This window comes from Apteryx mantelli, chromosome 6 (genome assembly GCF_036417845.1).
Source record: "Apteryx mantelli isolate bAptMan1 chromosome 6, bAptMan1.hap1, whole genome shotgun sequence".
NCBI lineage: Eukaryota > Metazoa > Chordata > Aves > Apterygiformes > Apterygidae > Apteryx > Apteryx mantelli.
In genome coordinates, this window is record NC_089983.1 from 48,573,353 (window position 1) to 48,598,343 (window position 24,991).

The following is a 24,991-nucleotide window of genomic DNA, read 5'->3' on the forward strand; positions in this document are numbered from 1 at the left end:
TTATATTTTGGGACAACATTCGAAATCCTAGGCTTATTCCAGTAAATGGCAAAATTCCTAGAAACGTCAATGGCATCAGGATTTTTAATGCAAAGAACACGGATTCGTCAGAGACACTGAAAGATACAACAGTCACTTAAGAAGGGTGGTTTGTGATATAATTTTTAAAAAGGATACACGGATAACTATGTACATGTTTTCAAACTTATTCAAGATGAAGGAAACTCACAGCTTAAAATTCATGTGAGATGTAGGTAGCTGTTAAAACATTGTCAATATTTTAAATCACATGTGGTAAATACATATTTCACAAAGACTAAAATAAATAACAGACACTTTATTATCTAAGTAAGAATATTCCAAAGCGTGGCATTTCCTGACAATGCTTACAGAGAATCACCAAGTAAAAGAATGCAGAGGTCATACATGAACTTGTGAAACTCTGGTGGCTGCTAGTTTCCACTCAGTTTTCTCATGATTGGGCTGTCAGGTTCAGCATTAGTAAAAATACTTCCTACAAGCACGTGAGTACCCCAGATGTTATGACGAATAACTTTGCAGCAGCCAAGATCATCAATGCAGAATCCCAGGTGGCGGTAGCGTTCATCTGTTTCAAACAGAGTGTTGTTTGTATACGGTCCAAAAAACTACGTGGAAAAGAAGAGAAGTTTTCACATTTCCAAGAACATTTAGACTAAAGGCTAACAGCTTAGTAACAAAGCATTTTAGAATGTGTTTAAAACAATTAAACAATTTAAAACAGAGCATTTATGTTTCAAAAGCATCAGAATTATCTCTTTTTAAAACAAAAGCCCAGAAGTACTAGTTACATCTTTTGGAATAAGTATAGTCTTGTTCAGGAAAATTTAAGCAGAGGACCTCTGTTATACTGATAATGAAGTGAATAGCCCATACTTAAATATTCCCCATTATTGCTGACAGACAGCTGAAGGCATATCAGTGGGTTTGAATGTCTAATCAACTAAATATACAAAAAACCCTTAAGTAGTTTTGAAAAATTCTACTAGGCATTATGGATAGAACAGATGTTATGTAGCAAAATGAAAACACGCATGTTTTCAGTGAGTCCACCCCATAAAGAAAGATGTTTTGAAGAGTAGAGCATATGCAAATTGGAATCAGTTATTTCAGTTGCTTCACCTCAAAACAAGAAGAAGCTTAATACTGACACAAAAGTCTACTCCTGATGAACAGCTCATGGATAAGGATGTTACTACTGGATTGGAGCCCACAGAATCCTGTTTTTATTAATCCATAGCTATTCCTTATATGCATGGAATATTCAGGGAAGGTTTTAAGTACCACACACATCTTCAATTGCGTCCAGACTATAAACAATCCCTGTTAAAGCTGTGTCTTTGATGCCACAATAAATAATTGCCTTTCATAGTGATTTTAATAAAGTAACACCACTAAATTGAGCTCTACCATGATTACATTCAACTGTGATGAGGTTTTAAAGATTAGTTCTCTGACAAAAAAAAAAAACATATGCATACATGCCTTGAGAGAAATTCTCTCAGTTCTCTTACAGAGATCTTACAGATTTTAAGACTATGTTGCATTTCACAGATGTCTTGGTAAAAAAAACCTTTCAGCTCCTGCAGAGAATTGGTTTAATCTGACAATGAGAGCTAACCTTGTTTAGGAGGAACAATATATTCCCTTTTTCTACATAAGAGATCTTACTGACTAGTGCAAAGAAATTTTAAAAATTTCTATCCCCACAAATAGATGTCAGGACTACCAAGTTATCTTTGGAGGTCACACTGGTGCAGTGAACAAGAGTTTTTTGGTATACAACTCCTATAGTTATCTGAAATTCAGCTTCATTGCTGAACAATGTTCTTCGAAGTGCCAACTGCAATGATACATGACACAGTATGGGACCTTGATCGGGGGCACTACTGTATCTCCTTAATTTTTGAGAGGAATCATGCTGTGGTAACAGCTTTTGGTCAATATGAAAAGTTGGATTTGACCCATATGAAAGAATACAGATACAACTGCCAGTTAGTACGTAACAGTGTCCACTGCATATTCCATGCAGCACAGTAACTTACTGCCAGTCCTGAGGACGGATCAATGAAGTCAGCCCAATAGCCTTCAGAACAAATTGCGTAACAGATTTCCTTGGCACCATTAATGAACTTAAAAAAAAAAGGAAGGAAGTTAAATGAAAATTTTGATAAGTATGTACACATCAGAAAGCATATAAAACATTTTGAAAAATGAACTAGCACACTTTTTTTTAGCCTCTACTAAAAATGGGAAATTCAACATACTTTAAATAAAAATACTAAGAGGACTAAAATCAATGGTATATATTGGGCTACTCAATGAGATTTAAAAATGCTTCTTGTGCCAGTCAGTAATGGATTAACAGTATGTACAAGGAGTAATGCAATTGCTTTGATTATTCAAGCAGACTGCAGCCATACCTGTTATCCTTTTTAAGAAGTCAGCCATTACTTCAGGTATTTCCTCAGTATTATCTCCACAAGTTTACAGATCTAATCTAAACTCAATAAATTTGACGCTAAATGTGGCATTAAATATATTGGAAACAAAAAATACAGTTTTGCTATAAGCTCTTATCATGGCAAACAGGACAGTATCATGAAGTTGTTCTTACACTACGAGCGTCTAACTGCAAATGATTTTAAGAACATTTTAGTTTAGCATCATGATATCAAACAGTTCTGCAAGCATTTGACTTCAGTGATCTACATCAATTTTCATGTTATCATTTGACTGATGGCCAGGATGGATGATGATTTCAAACTCTCCCACTAGACAAAGTTGTAGGTCATGTTTCAGTTACACTGGAGGACACTGGCTGATGATGCCTAAAATACTTTTTTAAATTACCCAACACGCCAAAAAGTTTCCTGTTCTCTAATGCTTTATCTGAAACCTCTTTTCTCTGAAGAGACAGTTTATAGAATCTATATTTTTGTAGCAACTTCTTCACATTTGCTTAATACCACAGATTAGCTAAAGTTTTCACTCTTTGGCATTGAGTAGCAGTTATCTGTTTGTCAGATACAGAAGAAAAATCAACCACAAAATTCAGGTACATTTAAAGCTGTGACACACTGAGCAGACAAGACATTGTATTAATTCCAATGACAGTACTATGCTCTTGTATTCTGATATCACAACATGGGACAAAAAACTAGATGATCTATAGATTATAAAACACATTTTTCCACAAATAAATCGGCAAGAACAGGGGACCTCAGTTTTTTTTGCTTTCCATCACCTAGATCAGCAGGTTTCAACCCATGTCATGTGGACCAGCAAGGGTCCAGGGAAAACTGCTAAGGAAGTCTGCAAAGGTATGTGAGAAAAACAAATACAAAAATCTAGATGACATGATGTTCCTAAGACCATTCATGCATTCTGAGGAAAATACATCCAGGTGCAAAAATCTGAACAGCTGAATATACTGATTTGGAGTAAAGCACTCATGCAATTCACTTAGTTATTTCTGAACATAAAGGAAATTCCTTAGGCACTTAAAGATGCACTGCTGTCTAACTTGAAAGTAAATAATTCATTTGTTTATTTTGAAGTATAAAAACTGCACTGTTCTCTAGAATTAGTGCCCTGAGCAGCTCATGGTTTTGAATTTATAGAAAGATTAGTTATTCAGCCTCAGTTCATTCATGGTCCAAACTAAAAAATTTACCCTTAACACTAACCTGTTCCTTCAGTGCTCTATTTTGATGTTCAATGGATCTGAAGATTACCTATGTTTCAACCTTAAGTTAAGTCACAAATGCAAGCAAGCCATGTGAAGACAGCTTTTAAGGTACACACTTCTATATCTTTTCATCTTTTTGATATTTTTGATCTTTTGATCCAGTGTTGTAACAAACCTGCAGCAAGTCCTTAGAGTGATGTAAATAAACACCTGAGACTTACTGTAAACACTTAGGTCTGGCTGTAAATAACTCATTACTAGAGCACAAGCCTCTCACATTAAATTAGTTTTTCTAAGATTACTTCTAACCATCTATGAAGCAAATAAACAGTCCATTTTATTGTGAATTTGCTGTTAGTAACCTTTAGGCCAGGGGGTTACATCTAACATCCTAACACCCCTGCAGTTACTATATTAGAGTTGACAGGGAGGTGCACAAGGAAGAAAGATGCCAATTAACATATAATTAGACCAGATTACAATGCCAAAGACCAACAGACCATAAATAATTCAAAGAGAAGAACCCACTAAAATGAAGGGAATTTTAATTTGTTTGTAATCTTCACGTTGATCCTTCAGATTGCTTCTTTTTCTGCAGTAATCCTCACTTTGCCTTTACTTGTATTGACCATACTTGCAGTTTACTGGATTGAAAAGCATATTACCAGACTATTTTCAAGCATAAATTTGACTCTGACTACAGAGATTAAATTCCCACAGGGCATTTTTTACTAGTTTTAGAAAAAATGTAATAAAATTATGTAAAATTTTTATATTTTAAGAGGCTAAGAAAAAAAATGCCAGCAGCGGTAAGCAGCGACACCTGCTGGAGCAGATACTAAAAAGCCTGAAGAACGGGAAAGAAGGCTATTTCCAAAGAGACCTCTAGTGGACAAGAGCACTTCCAGAGCTCTGGAAGAAGATGAACGCATAGTAAGTATCACTGCTATGCAGGCTAAAAGCCTTAACCAAATCAATTGGCAGAATGAAGAAAAACAGAGCAACCACTTCTTACAAGTAAGAATGCACACATTAACAGACATCGTAGTGGAATCTCAATTACATTACAGAAAAAACAGGGAGCAGTGAAATCTTACAAAACGCATTATTACTACAGCTGAAATAAGAGAAAATAGTTGCTGTTCCTTAAGAACTGCAACAGGATAACAATCGAGTATCTTTAAAAATTTACTGTACCATTTTAAAATCTTTCTGACATGTTCCTGACTCACTCTGCTATAAAGAATTCAATGGTTCTGTGAGACATTCCAAGTAGAATAATAAAAGTTCCAAAGATGGGAAAAAACATCTCCATTTTATCAGAAAGAGAACATAGGTATGGATTAGCTCAGAAATGCTCTTAAGAACACCACAGCAAATTAGTAACAGAACTTGAAATGGATCAAAGATATAAGCAGTTCACAGAAGTTTCATCTGCAAACAAAAATAAATTGACACTATTGACAGCTACTTACATTTTCTAACAGCATTTCTCTCTCATCCTCCACTTCTTGACTCCATACAGTCATATCATTTTTAGTTTTCTGGGTAACAGTCAATACTGTTAAACGACTGGCAGTCACTTCTGGAAACATTGACTCAAAGTCTAAAGAAAGTGAAACCAGCATTTTAATGGATTCGTTTTACATTTTCCTTGATATTTTTCTGCTTTAGACAAATTATTTGCCCTGCTTCAGAGCCTTCAATTTCATTTAGGGGTGTGTGTGAAATCTGGCAAATAGCATGCTGGCTTGGAGCACTGATGTTGCTTTTGTAAAAAGTAATGTACCTTGGTCAGGTCCTCTCAAAAGTCACTTATGGACTGGAAGATGACAAAAGCCCCCCTATTCTGCACATTTTAGATGTTCACAAACAAGTAGGTATCTTTCTTTGCAAAGATATATTATCAAGTACAGTAATATTTTAGTATTTCAAAATGAACAACAACAATTTTTGTGCACAGATGAGGAGACCCATACTTTCTGATTAAGCCATATTATTTATGCACACTTATTTTACATTAATGTTTTCAGCACAAATTTCTCAGATCTTCTTCAAAGAGAATGTTCCTAGGATGTGACAGCAGACCCAGAATATTGGTACTGTACTGCAGACACTACTTGTGACAGTGTTTCCCCTGGGGCAGAGAAGGCCCAAAACCAGAATTATCATGCTTCTATCTCTATATTGTCTTTTGGACTAAAAACACAAATGCATATGAAGCAGCAAAATTGCAATTAGGCTTTATTAGCATAAGGACCCTTGTTTTCAGTTTGGGAGGAAGCAACACTTTCCAGAACTGAAAGTCCAAGAGCTCTTTCTTGCTCTCTGAACAGTCTCTTCTCTTCAGCTCCTAAACTAAGATTTCAGCCAGATTTCAGGTTTTTTTGGAAATTAACAGTGAGACAAGATTTTATTCAATAAAGTCAGAAGTTTTTATCCCAATTTAATTTGAAGCATTCCCTTCTGGCACAAATTAAAGAAAGATACAATACCAACTCGTTCAATGGTTTTGTACTTTCAATCTGCTATTTTCCTAAGAAGCAGGGCAAAAGGCTGGATTTTCCTCAGAGTGGTCTTTGGATAGCAAGTCCCAGAATCTACTTGGTACCAAAGAAGCAGCCAAAAGTTACTTTCTCCCACTCTCTACAGATACATTGATGTCAAATTTAAGTGACACTAAATTTTATAATAAATAGTGTATTGTCAACAGCAAAATATTTATATTTCACTTTACAATATATGTTTTCTTTTGAAAAATATTAACTCTTTTCTAGTACATATTCTGTGACATCAGTTATATCAGAGCCTTTACTTGTATGTTTTTACTTTTTAAAAAGTTTATTTTTTCCACTGTCAAAAAAGTGAAAATGTACCTTTTCGTAGCAGTTCGGGACAAGCTTGTACTGCACATTCTACCTTTGCATTTTCGAAGTAAGTTTCAGCATTATTTATTTGCTGTTTATGTGGAACATCAGTACCCTGAGAAAAATAAAACTGGTAACTTTCACATTTGTTAATACATAACAGGAATAACTTTGTACACCACATTTTTGACTGTCTACAGACAGACCCAAGCAGTTTCACAAAAGATGACTTGCAGTAAGATTTAAAACTCACTTCTAAAATAGTAAAATTGGAACAGATATAGGTATAATCTACTATTACTTAAACCTATGTAGAAATGTCAAACTTCCTTATATTGCGTTGCAACTCTATTATCCTATAACCTTCATACAGAAATTTCTGAAAATTTTTTTTTGAAATAATAGTTTAAGTATTCAACACCATAGCAATTGATAGATTTTGTACGTACACGCATTACCTGAGCCAGAACAGTTTCAGGAAGTTGCACAACGGTTCTAAGCACCGTATTTTCAGTATTTTCTACATTAGCTGTTGTAGCTTCAAAACCAGAACTTTTTCAATAATACCATTTTTGTTCTTTACAGTTTTTTTGCTCTAGAGTTTCTAAAAAACATATTGCGAGCACCTTACAAATAGAAAGTCTGCAGGTTAGATATATAGCATTTAAGCTTAAAATGCCCCTAGGAAGATAACAAAAGCTGTCGTCTTTGAGATAGCAACTGTTATGTAACACATGTAACACAGGGACAGAATCTCTAAAGGTAACTTTTCTAGCTCTAGTTATGTCAATTTAGAACGAATTTCAGTAAATTTCAAAGAGTGAAATTACAGCAATGAGTATTCAGTCCTACCTACTATTTGTACACTGTATTTGTGTAAAAAAAAAAGTTGCATGTTTTCTCTCATATTATAAGCCTTGTATACTCCCCTTCTTAATTATAGGATGCTTCTCTTATTAAGAATGGTACTTCACTGTGATTTCTCTTACTTTTCTCACCTGCTGCTCCTATTCTATCTGGCTAAACATACACTTACATAATATATAAGCAAACCAGGCATCTATTCATCAAGAGACTACAGCCACTTTCCATGGATCAAAACCACTTTTTTGTATTGATAGGCTGGTGAGTCCTTTCACCCTGCTCAGATAAAACCAATACATCAGTCTCAAGTATACAGAGGTCAGACAGGTCTGACATTGCTCTGACTGGTTCAAGGGCAGGTGCCTGAGCTTCAGCTGCCCCAGACTTTTCACTTGCCTGGTGCTGCAATGCCTAGGGGATTCTGCATTCAGCTGATCCCATCATCCAAATATGGATCCTTTCCTAAGGCAAGTAGTTGAGTATTCTCATTAGCTGTATCTTGTTCAGGGCTTCCTAACAGCAGTGGTGGGAAACTGAGCTGACTCTCGTTGGCTACATTTTGAACACCAGCAGAAAAACTTAGCACTGCTCTTGCCAGTTTCTCCCTTCCACTTGGAAGGGCAGCAGATGCACTGGGCATTTTATTATATAAGTAATCTTGCTGGAAAACAGACATGCATTAAGCACACCTGGTTTACATTAAATACACAAGAGACTAGAAAACTCTGTTGGGCTTTTAATGGAGGGTTAGGTTTGCAGAAGTTGTAATCTTATGGTGAACTTCCTAAATTCTGTTTTCATGATCTGAGCAAAGGAAAACATTATATGGCATTTTTACAAAGGAGATTTGTTAGTTAATTTCCAAAGTCCAAGCATGTCACAAATTCAGACTGGCTGGAAAGTCAAGTTAGCAGCTGGTGGCAATAAATGTTTCTTGAAACATTATGATTACGCAAGCTGAGCTAGCAATTATCAAGCTGACTATTGTTAATAAGGAATCTTACTCACTGCAAGTTTTGTCATTCCCAAAATGCAGTCTCAAACACTGCGCTTGAGCTACGCTGGTCTGTTTTGCATGTATTAATTCAACGGTTGTCAGAACTAAACAGTCAGATCTAAAGGTCATTGTCCAACCCACTTAAGAACAGATCCATTAAATGAAATATTTAGGTAAGAAACTATCAGTACTATTTGATAAAAGCTGGTAAGTGAGAGCTGGTCAACAGTAGGTTTTAAAACTGAAGTTTTCTTTTCACATATCCATACAAGCAAGTCACTATTAAAATGCTACTTCACTATGCTTAGATGTACAGTCAAAAAAAAAAAAGAAATTTTTTTTTCCTCCTGAAAGAAAAAAAACCATCTCACTTAAAACACATCTTTCAAACCCATCTAGAACATCATCAATATCTCTTTTCAGGAGGAAGGGAGATCAATTATGTTTGTTTAGCCCAGACAAGAAATATCAGCTTTATATAGAAAATGACTGTTCTTACCTGAAATTCATTGATGTATTGTGCCATTACAAATTCATGCCTTTCACTTGGTGAAGGCTCTGCTAATACATCAGGCAGACTTTTATGAACTCGGATTTTCTTCTGAGAAGCTGTACCATTTAGGTGACAGTCAAAACCAATATTACCAGGCAACTGGAATCTCTGGTCCTGAGGGCCAAATGGACCCATTACTTCATCTGGCCATACAGTTCTTGGACCTGTAAAAGTCAAGGCCTTACATTAGTCAGTCAGACAGACACACAGAAAGTCTCTGCGCTCAAATAGAGATACTTATTTTTTATATGATTGTGACTAAAATAACCACAACATACAAGTAAAATTAAGGGTCCTGCCATAAAAAGCACACTTCAGAACCCTCAAATTTATACGGGATGCAAAGTTCTGACAGCACATGAATGCAAAGAAAATGAATTTGCTTTTTCTTACATAAATCAGGAGGTGTAGCAGCAACATGAGGCTCATCTGAGCCAGAGGAACCTGCTGTAGAAAAAGCCTTGGGATTTACAACTCTTTTGACTAAGGAATAAAACCCTGGTAGGTAGGTGACCAGTCTTGCTCTATTACAGAGCACCTGAGAAGGAAAAAAAAAAAACAAAAACAAGTATTACATACTTTTATATATATATAAAATAATAAAAATATATACATTTTACTAAGGAAGAGCCTTAAAAACACACACTGAAAGGCTCTTACTTGAGAAAGAAAGCAGAAAAGTTTAAATAGCATCACTGAAACACCAAAGTCTCAACTAAGTTATGGATGGGGAAAAATAATGCACCCAGTATTATTTCCATGACTGTCATAATTCAATAAATCCATGAAGTTCATTATAAGAAATACTTAGAAATATTGCTAGGTCAATATACACTGATATGCAAGATCTGTAACCCAAAAACTAGCACAAATTTTAGCCCATACTCCCACTTCTCAGAATCACAAGTTTAAAAAAAAAAAAAGTAACATTACAGACACATCTTGTAGCTTTCATCTAGAAGCAAACATACATGTATCCACACCTATTTCTTTGCCAGCAAAGTAAACATACCAACAGCTCTGAACTATAGAGGGGATATACATATCAAAACAGGTGGGTATGGCAATTTCAGCTGCTCCATTTTGCACTTGAAATACTATAAATATTTATCATGTGCAAAACTTAATAAGTTAGTGCAAGCAGTGCTATTTAGATTTGCAAACTTGATATATTTACATATTTATAAATGAATATTGCTGCAAACAAATCAGTAGCATGGGCAAACTGCCAACAAGCCACGGAACCTTTATGAATTCTACAGTCTTGAAATGCACCAGAAAATCTGCTTCACGCCACAGAATTGTGCTGTTAACAGAACTTTCAACTGCTAAGGACCATTCTTTCAGAAGCTGATTCAGCCATTCAGTAAATAGAAAATGATGCAATACTATCTTCCTGAGCGTGCAAATGCTCTCAACATTAGTGCTCCAAAGGGCTAGTAGGTTCTGATCATGAGGATTAATTCTGAAGCCCAGTGATGATACCTTAAACAGTAATATAATTATTACTGATTGTTTTTCGCAAAAAAATACTCAGTTGATATAACTGAAAGTCCAATCTATTTTTTGTAATTCAGAAACAGGTTGGCAACTTCCATGATGCAGCTACATACACAAAATAGACAAAAATAACCTATCATACACTCAAAATGTAGAAAATGTAATTAAAAAATGAAAGGCTACCTAAATCTAGCCCAGAACTTTCAATACTATTGATTACAGTGTTGCAAAGCCACACACTGCTGCAAAATATAAATCCCACCTGCCATAACATGTGCTTTTGCAAGACTCCATTTCCCAGGTGTGTGTGTGGGGGGAATCCTTTGAGAAACTAACATGAAGGGTTTTTCTTAAATGCCATATTCTTGATCCTACACAAGTTTATGCACGTGGTTGCCATTAGATAGGTAAGAAACAAGGTTACTTAAAAAAAAGTGAGAAAATGGTACTATTCAAATGCTTAAGGGTAAAGACTCTGACACATCAGAACCTAGGCCAGTAAGCATCAGCTACTTACATACCATCTGTGCACCAACACAGAATGTCTAATAAGTTATGCTAACATCGTGAAGACTCAAATACATATCCACACATTTGATTTACTGACTTATACCAAGTATTTAACAGTGGAGGCCTTAAGCTGCCTAGTCCTCAAACAACACTAGGTTTAAAAGGCTTTTGAAACAGTAAACACAATCTGCTGATCCCATTTTAATGTTTTTTCCTTACTACATAAAAGCACTACTGAAACAAAGTTTAACATAGTCATTATACACAATAGACATAAAATGGATGTAAACTGAGTTATAGCTGACATATAAATACAAAATAAAAAAAAATTTTTTTATACTCGGGGTCACTTAACATGCGAATGTTAAAAGCTAAGTATAGAGTCTAACCGTGTTCATGTTGATAAAGCTCACTTCTGCAAATATTTACACACCTAACATTACATAAGTCAAAAATACTACTGAAAACGACAAGTTTTCCATGTCTGTGTGGCTAGATTAAATCAATAAAGCATGTTTTATTCTTCAGTCTGAATTACCCCGGGTTGACTACATGGTGGTAAGCTTTAATATTTCATCTTAACTAATGATATTAAAAAAATTAGATCCTATTTAATCCATAACTAGATCATCTATATTATACCCACAGAATTTGCCTTCTGGAATTGAAATGGAAAAAGGAAAGTGATCCTCTCCCAGATGTCTTACTTGCTGCTAAAAGTGTTTTTGGTATAACAGAGGTTTTTATGAACTATTCCCCCCATAAGCATTAAGATTCAAAAGCTGCACAACAGGAAAAAGAAGGAACATTGAGCAACACCCTCCCCCAACAGCGCAGTTTCGCCTTCTCGCGGAGACGCGGCGCAGGGGCGGTTTTTCAGGCACCGCGGCTCCGCCGGCCGCCGCGGCGCCGAGCCCCGGGCATCGCCGTTACTCACGGTGGCCATGGCAGGCGGCGGGCTCCCTCTCGCTTAAACGCCCGGCTCCCCCTGGAAGAGAAGCGAGCGCACCGCTGAGGCACCGCCGCCCTCTCCCCGCCAGGGCCGGGCCCTCCCGCCCCCGTTCCCACGACGACGGCCTCACAGGGCACCGCGGCGATGCCCGCCCACCCGCCGCCGAAGCGGGCAGCACAGGGAGCGGAAGGGGAGACGTGGCGGAGGGCCGGGAATGGGAGCGGACTGTGGCCTCTCCCGAGGGAGAGCCCGGGGCGGCGCGGCGCAGCCCCTACCTGTCTCAGCTCTTCCTGCAAAATGGCGGCGACAGCCGTCCCGCCCCGCATCCTTGCGGGAGGTGTCCCGCCCGCTCCTAGGCCTAAGAAGTCGATGCACTGACACCTCGATTAGCGGGGCCAGGCAGCAGACAGAGACAATCCATCGCCGCCAGCCGGCGATTGATTGCTTGGGGCTGAGAGCGAGGGCGGAGGGCAGGGGAGCGCCTCTGCCGAGGGGGCGGGGCGGCGGCGGCGGGGGGCCGCGACCGTTAAAGCTGTTGGAGGCCCCCGCGGCGGGAGAGGCGCCTCAGAGTGGGCTGGTGGGGGCGTCTGGCAGGAGGTGCCGCGCTGCCAGTAAATGTACTTGTCACCTCAGAGATCATTAATTTGGTAGTAATATTGGCGTAACTGAGCTAGGGAACGCCCTTTTGTGTCAGTAGTAAGAGAAGGTTGCTGCTCTTAGGCGCCTTCTCTGGTGTTGATGTTCTCATGTGCCCCAGAATCTTTGAAACTCAGTCCCTCAAGTTTTTTAGGGAAGGTCTGTTCTCTAGTTAGTTGCCTGTTTATACTTTTTAAAATAAAGCTGAGTTTTGAGTCAAAGCTATATTGTCTTCTTTCAAGTTTGTCATTATTCTAATGGTGACTGTCACAAATTTAATAAATTCCACTTCAGTCGTACATGAATTCTCCAGGCCTCATATGCATTGTTTTACTAGTTTAAGTTAGTAAATACAAGTAGCTTCATCTGTTACTGTGAGAGCCTAGTTTGTCTGAACCTTTTTTCTGGAAATCTTGTTTCCCAGCTCAGGTCTGATGGTAAATAGGCCTTCTGTGTCAGATGGGGACTCCTGCAGTGCACTCTGCACACCTAAATGTGCTTGCTCCAAGAAAGGAGGCTTCCCTTCCCTCTTTAAGATGGTAAGTCTCTCTTTTTTGTAACTGTTATGCAGATAGGAATGATAAAATACCTCAATGCAATTCCTGTTGTTATAGTTAAAGGACACTTATGTTTCAGTCGCAGCTTATTTTCTTGGCAGAGCTAAGGGTGCTCACTACTACAAACTACAGAGTTTGCTGTTGAAGTTACTTGGGATTTGGGTACAAAAGCATTAACGTACGTTTATCCGTGTTTATTATTGAGTGGTGCAGTACTCTTTAGAAGCACCAGATGTCAGTAACTTAACACGAAATGTGTGTTTGTGTGTGTGTACAAATACACACACATACATAAACCAAAACCCTTAGCTATGGCATTTCTAGGATTCAGAAATAGAACGAAGAAGAAAATGAATAAAAGTAGGCATTATTGTTGAAGAGAATAAAGGAGGAGATTTTCAGAGACCCAGAAGGCCGCTGGATGCGGAGCTTTCCTTGAAAGTCAATGAGAACTAGGAGTATAAATGCTATTTCTGCTAATGAAAATAGTCCTCAAAGTGTGGTATGTAATTTCTTCAAGTAACTGCTTTACAGAATAGAACAAAACCATTGTTCGGTGGACCAAAGGCTTTCTTCTTTCACTTTGGTAATCTGCCTTTCCTCCCTGATTCTGCTTATTGGAGTCTGGAGTGAGCTTGGCTTGGAAAGCAAACTTTTAAAATCAGCTTTTCCATTCTGAGCTAGATTTGTACTGAGGTAATTCCATGGGCTGTGTTTTTAAAGTTTTGTTAATTTATTTACTTGCTGCTAAATAAAATTATTTACCTGCAGAAGTTATTAATGCAAATGCATACGTACATGTTGAATACATTTGTCCCAGTGTTCTGACTGAGCGGCTTGGCACTACAAGTCCACTGGAAGCCCTGCTACAGGAGGAGTTGCTCTGCAGCGCCCCATGACAAAGAGAAGGAGCGGTGGTTTTAATCCCTGGTACTCACAGTCTGCGTTGAAGGTGCTCTGAGCTGTGTTTATGGGTGGGTCCTCTTTGCCCCAAGAAAAAGGGGAGCTACAATGATAGTTTATGATTACTATTGACTATGTATATATTCTACTGATCTCCTATCTACAGAATATATATCAAATATATATTCTATGTCAGTCAGGCTCAATTAGAATACAGATTCCAATGCTCCATCCGTGTGCACTTTTTTCAAAGAATTCTACTGCTGTTCCTTTAATATTGCCAAAATCTTTCATATCTTCAGTTTCATAATCTCTCTTCAGATTTCCATCCTTTTTTTTAATCTGCCGCCTGGAATATGGCGCATTTGTCCTCTTTGGCATCAAGTGTATTTCTAATAAGGATCTTTTTAGCGCCTTCTTTTTCATCTTTGTATTTGCTTTTTCCACATCCCGTTCAAGCACTTTGCCTTCTCTGTCATGCCATATGTGCCAACTCCATGACTTCTCATGTGCTACGTCTTTCCCGTCTTTCTAATAAAGCTATCAAATTTCTAATTTGAGAGAGCTTTTTTTGGCCTGTCCTGATTCTGAAATATCCTTTCACAGGCACTGTACTGAACAACCTCATTATCTTTGTCTTCAAGTTTACTCTTTTTTTGTTTGCCTAGCATAGGTAAACCTTCTCATAATCTATCATTCAGCTTGTTTTACAATACCAGTCTACTTGGCAGCAATGGAAAGGGGAAGGAAGAAATCTTTGTAGGTGGCTAAAGACTCAGTATTTTGTTCTCAGGTAGCTTTTTCTGCCTTTTTTCAATACTGTGATTTAATTTAGATTATGAGGTCTTTGAGGCAAAAACCTCCCTACTTGTATATGTTAAAAGTGCTGTGCATACTAATGAAACTGCCTAACGCTGAATTAAAATTGCCAAAGGAGAGGTGCCCCAAACTAAATCTTCTTTAAAGCTAGTATAAAGAGCTGTATTGATGTTTCCTTCTGCGGTAGAGGGGAAAAATACATGGACCATATTAGAATACTAGGATTAAGATACTTCTTTCTTGTTATTTTTTGCTATTTCCTTGCTGTCCGTTCAGAGCAGTGATGCTGGTTAAGGAAAGGCAACTTTAATCTCATGCCTTCAAAATAAAAGATTGGTTATTCAGATTCCTCAGTGAATGTGCATATGGCCTTCAATTTACTTCAGTTATAAAACAGATATTTCTGGACAATTTTTTTGCTTTGCTGCTGGGTTGTTAGCATAAACCAATTCTAAAGGTTTAAATTCATAATTCAATAGCTAAAAATCAGAACACGAAATTGTTCAGTTTTGTTGTTCATAGCAATAATATTCAGTCCTACAATGTTCCTATTGAATTTAATAGAATGATTTATTTTATTAGGTGCAGGAGAAAATTCTTATATTCAATTCTAAACAATAAAATATAATAGATATTTATAATGTTGGTATTTTCATTTTCAGATTTTTTTAATGAGACCATTTGCTCACTATTGCATGTTACACTTAACTACTTTATTAATTCCATGTTAGTATACCTAGTTCTCATTTGCTTCTAAATTAAATATTCATGTTGAATCTCTGAACTTCAGCAAAAAGGCTAGAGAAATGCAACTTTAACTCTTTACAGAATGTAATTTATTTTCCTCTAATAGGAGTGCACTCTAGATTACATTCAGTCTATATTAACTTGTCCTTAGGCAATCTCAATTTATCTTCGCTCCAGGGTTAGCACTTCAAGATATTTAAATCAATCAATGAGTTATCATCCCCTGAAGTTTATGGCCTGAATTCATAAACATTAATTTCAACAAAGTTACTACCTCTATTCAAAAGAGACTGCAAAATCAAACGATCCAATTACAGATTTATCAAATATTAATCATGAAAATCTTCCAGATCTTTCTGATGCCAACATTCTTCTCCCCTGGTGTCAGGAAAGTAATTAGCAGCTGGCTTTGATTAAATTCTTCCCTCAGAGAGTACTTTCCTCAGTTTGAGAGAGAAAAAGGAATGCATACAAGATGATACCAAATTCATCACTTTAAAATCTTTTTAAAAAAATACATATAGGTTCAGTTAATTGATTGTTTTGAAAGTAAGACTATGTCAGAGCACTGGTGAGGTGCAGAAATGTTCCTGATGAGCCTGTGTTGAGCAGGTCAAGGGAGGCGATCCTTCCCCTCTCCTGGCACTTGTGAGAGCACACCTGGAGTGATGTGTCCAGTTTTGGGCTCCCCAGTGCAAGACACACTGAAGTGCTGGAGCGAGTCCAGTGGAGGCCACCAGCCTGGCCGGGGGCTGGAGCACAGGGAGTACAAGGAGAAGCTGAGAGGGCTGGGACTGTCCATCTGGGAGCAGCGAAGGCCAAGGGGAGATCTTACATCTATGTGCAACTACCTGCTAGGAGGGCGTAGAAAGGAAGGACCCAGATTCTCCTTGGAGGTGCACAGTGGCAGCACAAAAGCAAGAGGGACAAGTTGGAACAAGGGAAATTCTGATCAGATGTTAGGAAAATAGTTTTTACCATAAGGGTGGTCAGACACTGGAAGAAGGACTCAGAGAAGCTGTGGAAACTCCATCCTTGGAGATACTCAGAGCTCAGTGGGATGAGGCCCTGAGCACCTGATCTGATTTTGAATTAGCCCTGCTTGGAGCAGGAGGCTAGACCAGAGATCTCCAGAGGTTTCTTCCCCCTTGAATTAGTCCGTGAGTTTGTGGTTGAAACAGTCACATGAACTGGCAGAAGTTCGCAAGGGCTGTCTCGGCTCTCTCATGTCATAGTATTCCTCTTTCTGAGGCACCACATGGAAACGTAGCTTTTCCTGTGGTCAGGTGCTTCTGTTTTCATGAAAATCTATGGATTCTTCTGACACATGCACATAGAATGCTTCCTGACACTTGAAAACGGGTCACAAATAGACTTAAAGATTTACCAGCTGAGCAGTTCAGACAGAGAAAACATCTAGTTGAGTGTTACACCTTGTTTTTTTTCTGGTCATCTCTATTTATCTGTAATTAGTACCACTTAATGCAGTGTTGCAAATCACTGTCTGGTTTGCAACTGTTCATCTCATCCAGTGCCAGTGAAGGGATTTGGCTCTTGCTACTGGCAAATGAGAAGCTGGTATTGAACTGAACACCCTGGGGATAAGGAGCTGGGGAAGGAAGTGGACCACATAAAGGCGAGTGTGTTTATGACTAGAAAATACCCCCTTTCTGAGTGTTAGCCAGCATCTGTACTCGTTCAGGTAGATGTGGTGTTCTTCAGTATCTTCTCAGCTCCATGGCACCGCTGTCCTAATCTTGTTTATGTGGATCATAAATGATGGATCTGTCTTGCTCTGTGTAAGGGGAGACTTGCCTTTCTGAGAAACGTGCTGTGTTCTGAAATGTGTAGACTGCTACATGAACCCTGACCCAAGGATGCTTTACTGTTCTCTTCACTTTTTGCAGGAATGAGACCTTAAACAAAAGCTCTTTGGCTTCATTTTTATTTGCTAGCTGAAAAGTAAAATATTTTTAAGCCTGCTGAAATAGAGGCTTTTGTGAAATTTTCAATGAGCATTAGAGGTACAACTCTCGCCTGTTTTTCCAAAGGCAGGGTTTCATCCTTATTGTGGGTCTTTGTTGCTTGTATCATCTGTAAATGGCCAAATTCACCTTGCAGATAACCAGATGTAAATCTTCTGAAGACAGTGGAATTGTACCTGATTGTGTGAGAGGTGCGTTTTGGCTTGTCGGTGCTTAGCTTAATATTGCAGGGACTTGTCAAGTGGTCATAAAAATAATGAGATATTCTTTATTTTGATCATACTTGCATAAGAAGTTTTAAAACATTTTTTGAGATATCTCCATTTCTGTGCAATGGTGATTAGTGCTGGTGTTTGCAATTTACCTAACAGCATCCACTGAACTTCATTAGGACTTGGTTAAACTGAAATTAAGATCATTGACATTGATTTTTGGTCTGTAAAACCTGTTCACAGCAAATCACTAACTGAGTATACTAAAGAACATCTGGATCTTATAGCATGCCAGCTGCATTCCCTGTAGTCCAAATGTGCTTAGTAAGCAAAGGAAGAGGGAGAAGGGTCTCAGCCTGTGGCCCCCCCTGATATTTAGAAGCGCCAAGAATCTGACTTGCAGAGCTCAGCCCTGTACTAGTGCTTTTTGAACTGACAAACTTCGGGTGTCCTTTTGCTTTGCCTGTGTGTGTCACTGCCCTGGTCGGGGAACTTCTAAACTTTAAGCTCTGACTTGGCCTTGTTTATTCATTTCATTCTCCGCTTTATTTTTTTTCTTGAATATACAACTGCTGCTCTGCCTTCGCTTGAACTGCTAAACCTTGTGTTTGAAATGAGGAAAGTCTATGTCTAAGTGCTAGTGAAATGGTGATGAAGTAGAAGGGAAGAAAGGTTTTAACATACTCTTTCTCTAGAAACATAAACATCCTCTGGCTATAGGAAGAGCAAACTTCCCCTGGAAATGTATGTGTTTATATGAACAATCTTTTTTTCTTCTGGCATTTCCAGATACTAGGCTGCAAGTAGATTTATTCACTACCGCTGGGAAAATAGGGGTTTTGTTAAGTGGTGCAAATGAACAAGATAAGTCTTATCACATTATGTTTTCTTTTTGGAAAGACCTCCCAAGATTTATTTCCATGAATTTGAAAGGGATTTCCTCCTTTATTTCTGGGACATTGGTCTGTCTCTCATTCAGCTCTTCTGCCTGTTAGAATGCACCTCCAAAACGAAGAGGAGGCAGAAGTGAACATTTCCTGGGACAAAGGACTGGGGTCTAACTCTGCTGGAGGTGAGGGAGTTTTGCTCAAGATCTCTCAGCAGACCTTCCCCTGGATCTGTAAACTACCAGTGTACTTTAACTAAGGGGAGAAATGTATCAACCATATTAACCTGGGATATGTAGTTTCCAAATATGGAGATCTCCTTCAAATAGCAAACCTGATGTGTGGTTATCCAAATGTAAAGAACTTTGTAGTCTAAGACAAAGACATATCATAAAATCCACTGTTTCAGAGTGTCTCTAGAAAATTCCAGAACAGCAGTAGAGAGACATTCTTTGTACTGAGGATAATTAACTGTTAGAAAAATTCTAGCTAAGGATATGGGTAGTCTACCAGGTGCTATGTTTAAATCAATGATATCAGCAGAAAGGGTCAAACAGGGTTATAGTCTTGCCTGCCTGAAGTTTTGCAGGGCCTCAGTTTGGATTCCTTCTGCCTGTTAAAATGGATTTGAGGGTGTAAGGTAGACATTAATTCATCTCAATTCTTATTGGAGTTGAACTCTGAAAGCTTTATAATTTGCTTGGTAGGGATTAAACAGACGTGTTTTTATATGAGGTGCCTCGGGATGGCAGCCTGAGGTTCCTGGTGTAGTGCTAATGCTGCTCCTGGCTTCAAACCTCCCTGCTCACGTGTGGGCAGTGGAGGGATTCCCTTTCCCTTTTTCTCCAGGTATCATGTCCTGCAGCCACAGGAACCTCTAGGACACTATTGCATGCAACATGGCTGGGATGCCTGGGAAGTGGAACTGGGGTGTGTTCTCAGGGTTGATGTTTTGGGAGGTAATCACATTTACAGCTGAGGGATGTTGCTGCCCCTTTGAATCTGCCTCTTTGTGGAGGCTGAATAGGGAATTTAGGTGTTAAACTATCAATGCTCAGAATAGCACTGAAGTTGGATGCCAGAAGCAGCTTTTGTGTAACCTGAATTTGTTGCATACTGAACTAGAACTTGAAAAGGGAGTATTTCAGATCAGGACTCCTCCGATGTACTGCCATTCTGCCTGACCAAAGTCCACTTGTCCCAGGAGTGCCTTGTGCCTTTCTTGGATGGAGAGATCTGAAAGGAGGAGGAGGAGGTGGAGCTCTTCCCCTCTTTCTCGTGGTGGGAAATACAGAGGTCTGGGCAGCCTGGAAGCAGTCCGAGTCCCAGCTCTTGGGTCTTCAGCCATATATCTGCTCTAGGGTGTGGTCTTCAAAGCTCCCAGGCTCTTTGCTTGGGGTTCGCGTGCCAGATGTGGTAGGTGGTGAACTGGCAGGTAACAAGACAGCTTCCTATCAGAATTGTATCAGAATCAGTGTTTTCATTGGACACTTCTGTTTTGGTAAATCTTTATTTCTCCATCTGGAAAGTATTCTCTCAGAAAATGGGAGAAGTCAAAATTCATGCTTAAACACTGTGCCATCAGTGATGGACTACTCACTGCACAAGATTCCTAATTTATTGTTTTTTAAATATGTGGATTCATACTTTTTAACCCTCATTGTTATGAAGTGTCTCACAAAAATGTTTATGCTGTTGCGTATTGCTTATGAGTTATTAGACTCTGTTCCTGTCTGGCAGTGAATGAAAAAGCCCAGCATCTGGCAGTATGTAAAATCAGGTATCACAAAACTTCCCACTTTGAGGAGATGGGAAATATGATGAATGTTGTGATAAAGTGCCTCTTGACACATAAGACAGGACAGTTGGAGGCCCCTTCTATAAAAATTTACTGAGCTTAACCAAACCTCCTGGCTGGAAGCTTGAGGAAATCAGTCACTGTGAAGCACACTTTGTGCTATGCCATGCAATAGCAGGAATATTTAAAAGGCTGGCCTCTTTTGTTCTGCTGCTGTGTGAGTATATCTATGACTGAGTTTTGCAGAGAGGAAGATAAGAAGTGCCCAGAATTTCAGGGACTGATCCATAAAATGTTCATAGAAAGTCTCACCTATATTTTTGCTGCTTAGATTCAGAGCCTGTTAAAGTCAATAGAAGACCTTTCAATGACTTCAGTGAAAATTAGAATAAAATACAGACATTAAAGTGTGTCACATACTAATAATTCTCAAAATATTTCATATTGTGGGTGGGTGAGAATCCGCCCGTGCCCAGGGGCCACAGTTTCAGTCTTGTACTTAAAGGGTAAAATTGGCATTATAGAACAGTGTTGGGTAGAAACAATGAAATTAATTAATAATAATGCTAATTACATGACTGCTTGAGTACATTCTGCCTTGTAACATATCTGGAGCTAAACCTGTTAACTTGGAGAGCATCTTTTTTGTTAAGAACATACTTCTGCTGACAAATCTGCTTAGTAGCTATTACATATTTCTGTCACCAAACTCTCATTCCTACTTTGCTATTTTGCTATGGTATTTCTGGCCTAGTTCCATGACACAACATCTATTTATGCTTCAGAAAGAAAAAGAAATTGTATAATTTTCATAACATGTTCTTGGTAGGTCTAACATTCTCTTTTACCAGTTTAGGAATAACAAACACCACCTAATTTGCTGCTGACAGATTCCTTTTTTCTTGTTGTAATGACTAGAACAAATGCCTGAAAACTGCATGTGTCAACCTCCTCCTTTTTAAAGGTAACCTAAAATAAAGACTCTTCACTTCCTTACATGAATTTCAGAAGAGAACATCAGACATCCCTTTTAAAAGTTACATTATGAAAAGATAAGATCAAAGAAAGGCTAAAGTTATGCTCGTATGATGAAAACCTTAAAATGTTGTGGATTCACATGCTGCATTTCAAATTTAAACCTGCAAAGAACAGCTTGAAGCTTTCTTAATGCAGATCTTGTTGTATTTTTATTTGTCAGCATATTTAAAGCTACTGAAAAAAGAAGATCAGTGGTGTAAGTGTTCAGTTGATCTTATTTTCCTCTTGGAGAAATACTGAACAGAAGAAATGAGTCTAGCGGGGACAAAATTGCAAGGTGACTTTGGAAGTAATCATTCCTAGCACATATTACTGATTCCCTGTTGAACCTTTAATTGCATCTCCAATTACTTCACAAATAGGCTGAAGATATTGTAGATAGACAGCTTGGACAGCCACAGCTTTTGCTGGTGTAGGTGTAGAATCTGTGGCTGAAGTATCATTTGAGCACAACTGGAGTTGAATGAATATTTGTTCAAAACTTATGGATGTGAGCTAGAGACACATCAGCATGCATACAATATTCTTGAACAACAGACCCAACATTTTATACTGTCTTCAAAATGCTATCTTTAACTTCATTTTGACAGAGCGTATGAATCAGTGACTGGGTTGTCTAACAAAAGGCATCATCAAACATATCTATGTATATTTGAATATTCAAACTTGCATCTTTATTCATCTGCCTAGAACAGTTCCAGTGTTGTTCATCACCAACTATGGTGATAAACTATATGAGCTATGAGCTCATTATCGGGTTCTCCATAGACGGACAAAGAACTCCCATAGTAAAATCATAGTTTCATGATGCTGAAACTAATCTGCAGCGTCCCCTGGGAGCAAACCCAGCTCAGCTACTCACAGCCTGTTCTGATCAACCTATATAACAATGTATAGCTTGAGAAAAAGGGGATGGAGACTTGTGCTCCCACTTCTGTTCTCCAGCTTCCCAGTGTTAGCCCATCCTTTCTGCCCTAAGTAAACACGTTTTAGAGTGAATTAATTTGAGGGGAAACTCCTTTGAGGCAAAATGTTAAGCTGGGTAAATCAGCTTGGTGTGGATACAGTGGAAAACCAGCAGAAGAGCTGAATCTAATCTGCCTTTTGGAAAGGGCTTATAAAGTTTTGTCCCTTTCTGTTGCATTCATGTAAAGTGTTTTTTAGGCTTATGGCAAACTACATTGAGCTATTTGATTGTGCTGTTCTTTGTCACTGGAATGTATGGCATTGGTTGCACCTATTTCACATGACTTTGATGTTCCTTTGAAAGCCTTTCAGGAGTGAAATAAGTTGTGGATGAATTGAAGTTTCTTATAAGTATGGGCACAACTGACTGACATTATAGAACTCCGATAAAATGAATGTATTTTGAAAAGTCATGGAGATTGGGCAGCCACACTTGCACATCTCTTTTGTAGTGCATTATCACCTGGCAGACTCCTTTGGAGCTTGCCTGTCCCTATGGTCTTCCCGATGATGTACAGAAAGTCTCCAGAGCTTGTGCAGGGCAGTACTGAGTGGCCAGAACTGTCATTCTTTTAGCGAGAGGGCAAAGGAAATGAAAGATCTGTTCCCTGGAGCTCCTCCTGAATATTTATCATGGAAGTGCTAAGCATTTCTATCAAGCTGCTCAGCCTTCAAGGGTCTGGAATTGATTTTAGTGCTGATGTTTACTGTAGAAAATGCATGAGAGGAAATATCCAAAAATGCAGATGAAACGTTTCAGTACACAGTTGTGACAGGGTGCCACTGCAGACATCAGCAAAGATCCCATGTCCGTTGTTACATTTGTGAACAGATTTTGCCCCTAATGAACCTGGTCAACAGCTCTGGGGATAGAGAATGCGCAGCAGAGCTGATGACAGATAGACTAACTGCCCTCAAGGAGCCTCCAACGTACATGTAGGGAGCAGGAGCGATTTACGCTGGCTGAGGAGCTAGTTTGCAAAGTGTAAGCTCTTGGGGGAAGGATTTGTCTCTGTGCAGTCTGCCATCAGTGCTACTACTGTCCCTCCCTTACAGCTGAGCAGGTATGCCCTTCTCTTCAGTTTGACTGTGTATAGATGTCGACTAGTTTAAATAATTGCTGGAATACAGATCTGAGCACACCCGCCTGTACCAGTAATAAACGTCCTTCTGATGTGAATGAGAAGCAGAGAGGGGCAGGTGTAACTCCGAGCACTGTTCATTGCCTGCCTGCAGGTGGGAAGGAGTTTGGTTTTGCAGCAGTGCTTGTTTTGGCTAGATTTGACTGAGGGTGTCGTCCTGGGAGATTTGACTTCTTTCTCACTGCAGCGCTGCGGCTCACAGCTCGCATCTGTGAGCTGGCAAAGCTGCTCATGTCCTGGTGGGCTGCGTCCCCTGCACCAGGGATCGGCACCAGCCTTGCACCACTGAGCTCTGCCTGCCTCTGCGCTGCTCTGTGAATCGAGAGCAATGCTAATTGTTTGCATCCAAGCATATTTGTGTGTGATGAAGCTAGCATGTGCCTGAGCTAGGAAAAAGTGTCCCAGGAGATGCTGAAAAGGAAGGGGCAGATTTTCAGTGTGGCTGAATGTTATGTGTCTCCAATGAAATCTGTACACCTGCACTAATTTTCCTCATAAAACTGTCCTTCAGTATAAGGATCTCGCTGGGGATTTTTATGAATAACATAACAACCTATGACCAATCTCAAATTCATAAGGTTTTCAGAATTGTTTCAAACCCATGTAAGAGAAAAACAAGTTCTACAGTAGGTTCCAGTAAATTAAATTCAGTTTTATTTAAATTTTCAGTATTATTTGAAACCACTATTTTACATACTTTGTAGAGTTACAGTGATCTGCAGTAGCTCAGAATCTTGCATGGGATATTCAAAATGGGTCTTACAATTCAAAGAATGGAGACTTGCCAGTGATAAGTTTTGTGAGCCGACTGCAGATAGCACGGATAAAAGCAGCGTGGGTTAGATTCAGACTATTGCCTTTGTCTGCATTATTGACCTTTGCCTCTCATACTGCATGGCCTGCGGGTAAAGGAATGAGGATTAAAGGTTAAGAAACCTCTCTTGAAAGAGTTAGGATGCCTAAATGTTTAAGTTGTTTCCTTTCCCCAGTAATTCCAATATATATTAAAGCTAAAACCCTTCTGAGAGGTAATAAAACAGAGCAGTAGAGAAGATCATCAGGAAGATTAGGAAGAAGAGAGTTAAGAGCTTACTCTTGATGCTTTCAGTTTTATACTTTGTTCCTATTTTACTCTGTCAATCTCTTCTAATGGTTTTCACTGTGATTTTTATTGTATTTTTATGGAACAGAGATGGTGTTGCAAACTACTAGAGAAAAGTTTGTTGTCATTGAGTGGAGAGGAAAAGAACATTCCTTTGCACATTTTTCAGTGTTCCTGTTATATATCAAATTTAAAAAGTAACAAGAAGTAGCATCCAGTTTTCATT

General features: G+C 38.8%; 1 protein-coding gene and 1 long non-coding RNA gene across 4 annotated transcripts in view; one reads left to right on the forward strand and one right to left on the reverse strand.

Annotated features, from left to right (window-relative positions):
• Positions 1-66: 66 nt before the first annotated feature.
• On the reverse strand, positions 67-12,302 carry MMADHC (metabolism of cobalamin associated D). 2 transcript variants are annotated; one of them, XM_067299425.1, is made up of 8 exons: positions 12,249-12,266; positions 11,959-12,009; positions 9,405-9,549; positions 8,958-9,175; positions 6,607-6,712; positions 5,206-5,336; positions 2,085-2,171; positions 67-647 (listed from the first exon to the last, which is right to left on the reverse strand). In XM_067299425.1, the coding sequence occupies exons 2-8, from the start codon at positions 11,965-11,967 to the stop codon at positions 453-455; spliced, it is 891 nt and encodes a 296-aa protein (XP_067155526.1). In that variant the 5' UTR covers positions 11,968-12,009; positions 12,249-12,266; the 3' UTR covers positions 67-452. The 2 variants fall into 2 exon arrangements, with proteins under 2 accessions (XP_067155526.1, XP_013812802.2); XM_013957348.2 differs by lacking the exon at positions 11,959-12,009 and having other exon boundaries at positions 12,249-12,302.
• Positions 12,303-12,532: 230 nt separating this feature from the next.
• Positions 12,533-24,991, forward strand: part of LOC106496638 (uncharacterized) — a 90,117-nt gene continuing 77,658 nt past the window's right edge. For both annotated transcript variants that reach the window (XR_010884615.1, XR_010884614.1), the window contains exons 1-2: positions 12,533-12,590; positions 13,034-13,148. This is a non-coding gene — a long non-coding RNA (uncharacterized lncRNA). The remainder of the gene's footprint in view (positions 12,591-13,033; positions 13,149-24,991) is intronic.

Excerpts from the sequence above, each read along its gene's own strand:
- MMADHC (XM_013957348.2), bottom strand. The coding sequence starts at position 12,299 with ATGCGGGGCGGGACGGCTGTCGCCGCCATTTTGCAGGAAGAGCTGAGA. Across the intron at positions 5,337-6,606 it reads TCCCGAACTGCTACGAAAAG|ACTTTGAGTCAATGTTTCCA; the intron begins GTACATTTTCAC and ends CACTTTCTTTAG. Across the intron at positions 2,172-5,205 it reads GAGAAATGCTGTTAGAAAAT|TTCATTAATGGTGCCAAGGA; the intron begins GTAAGTAGCTGT and ends TTTTTTTTTAAG.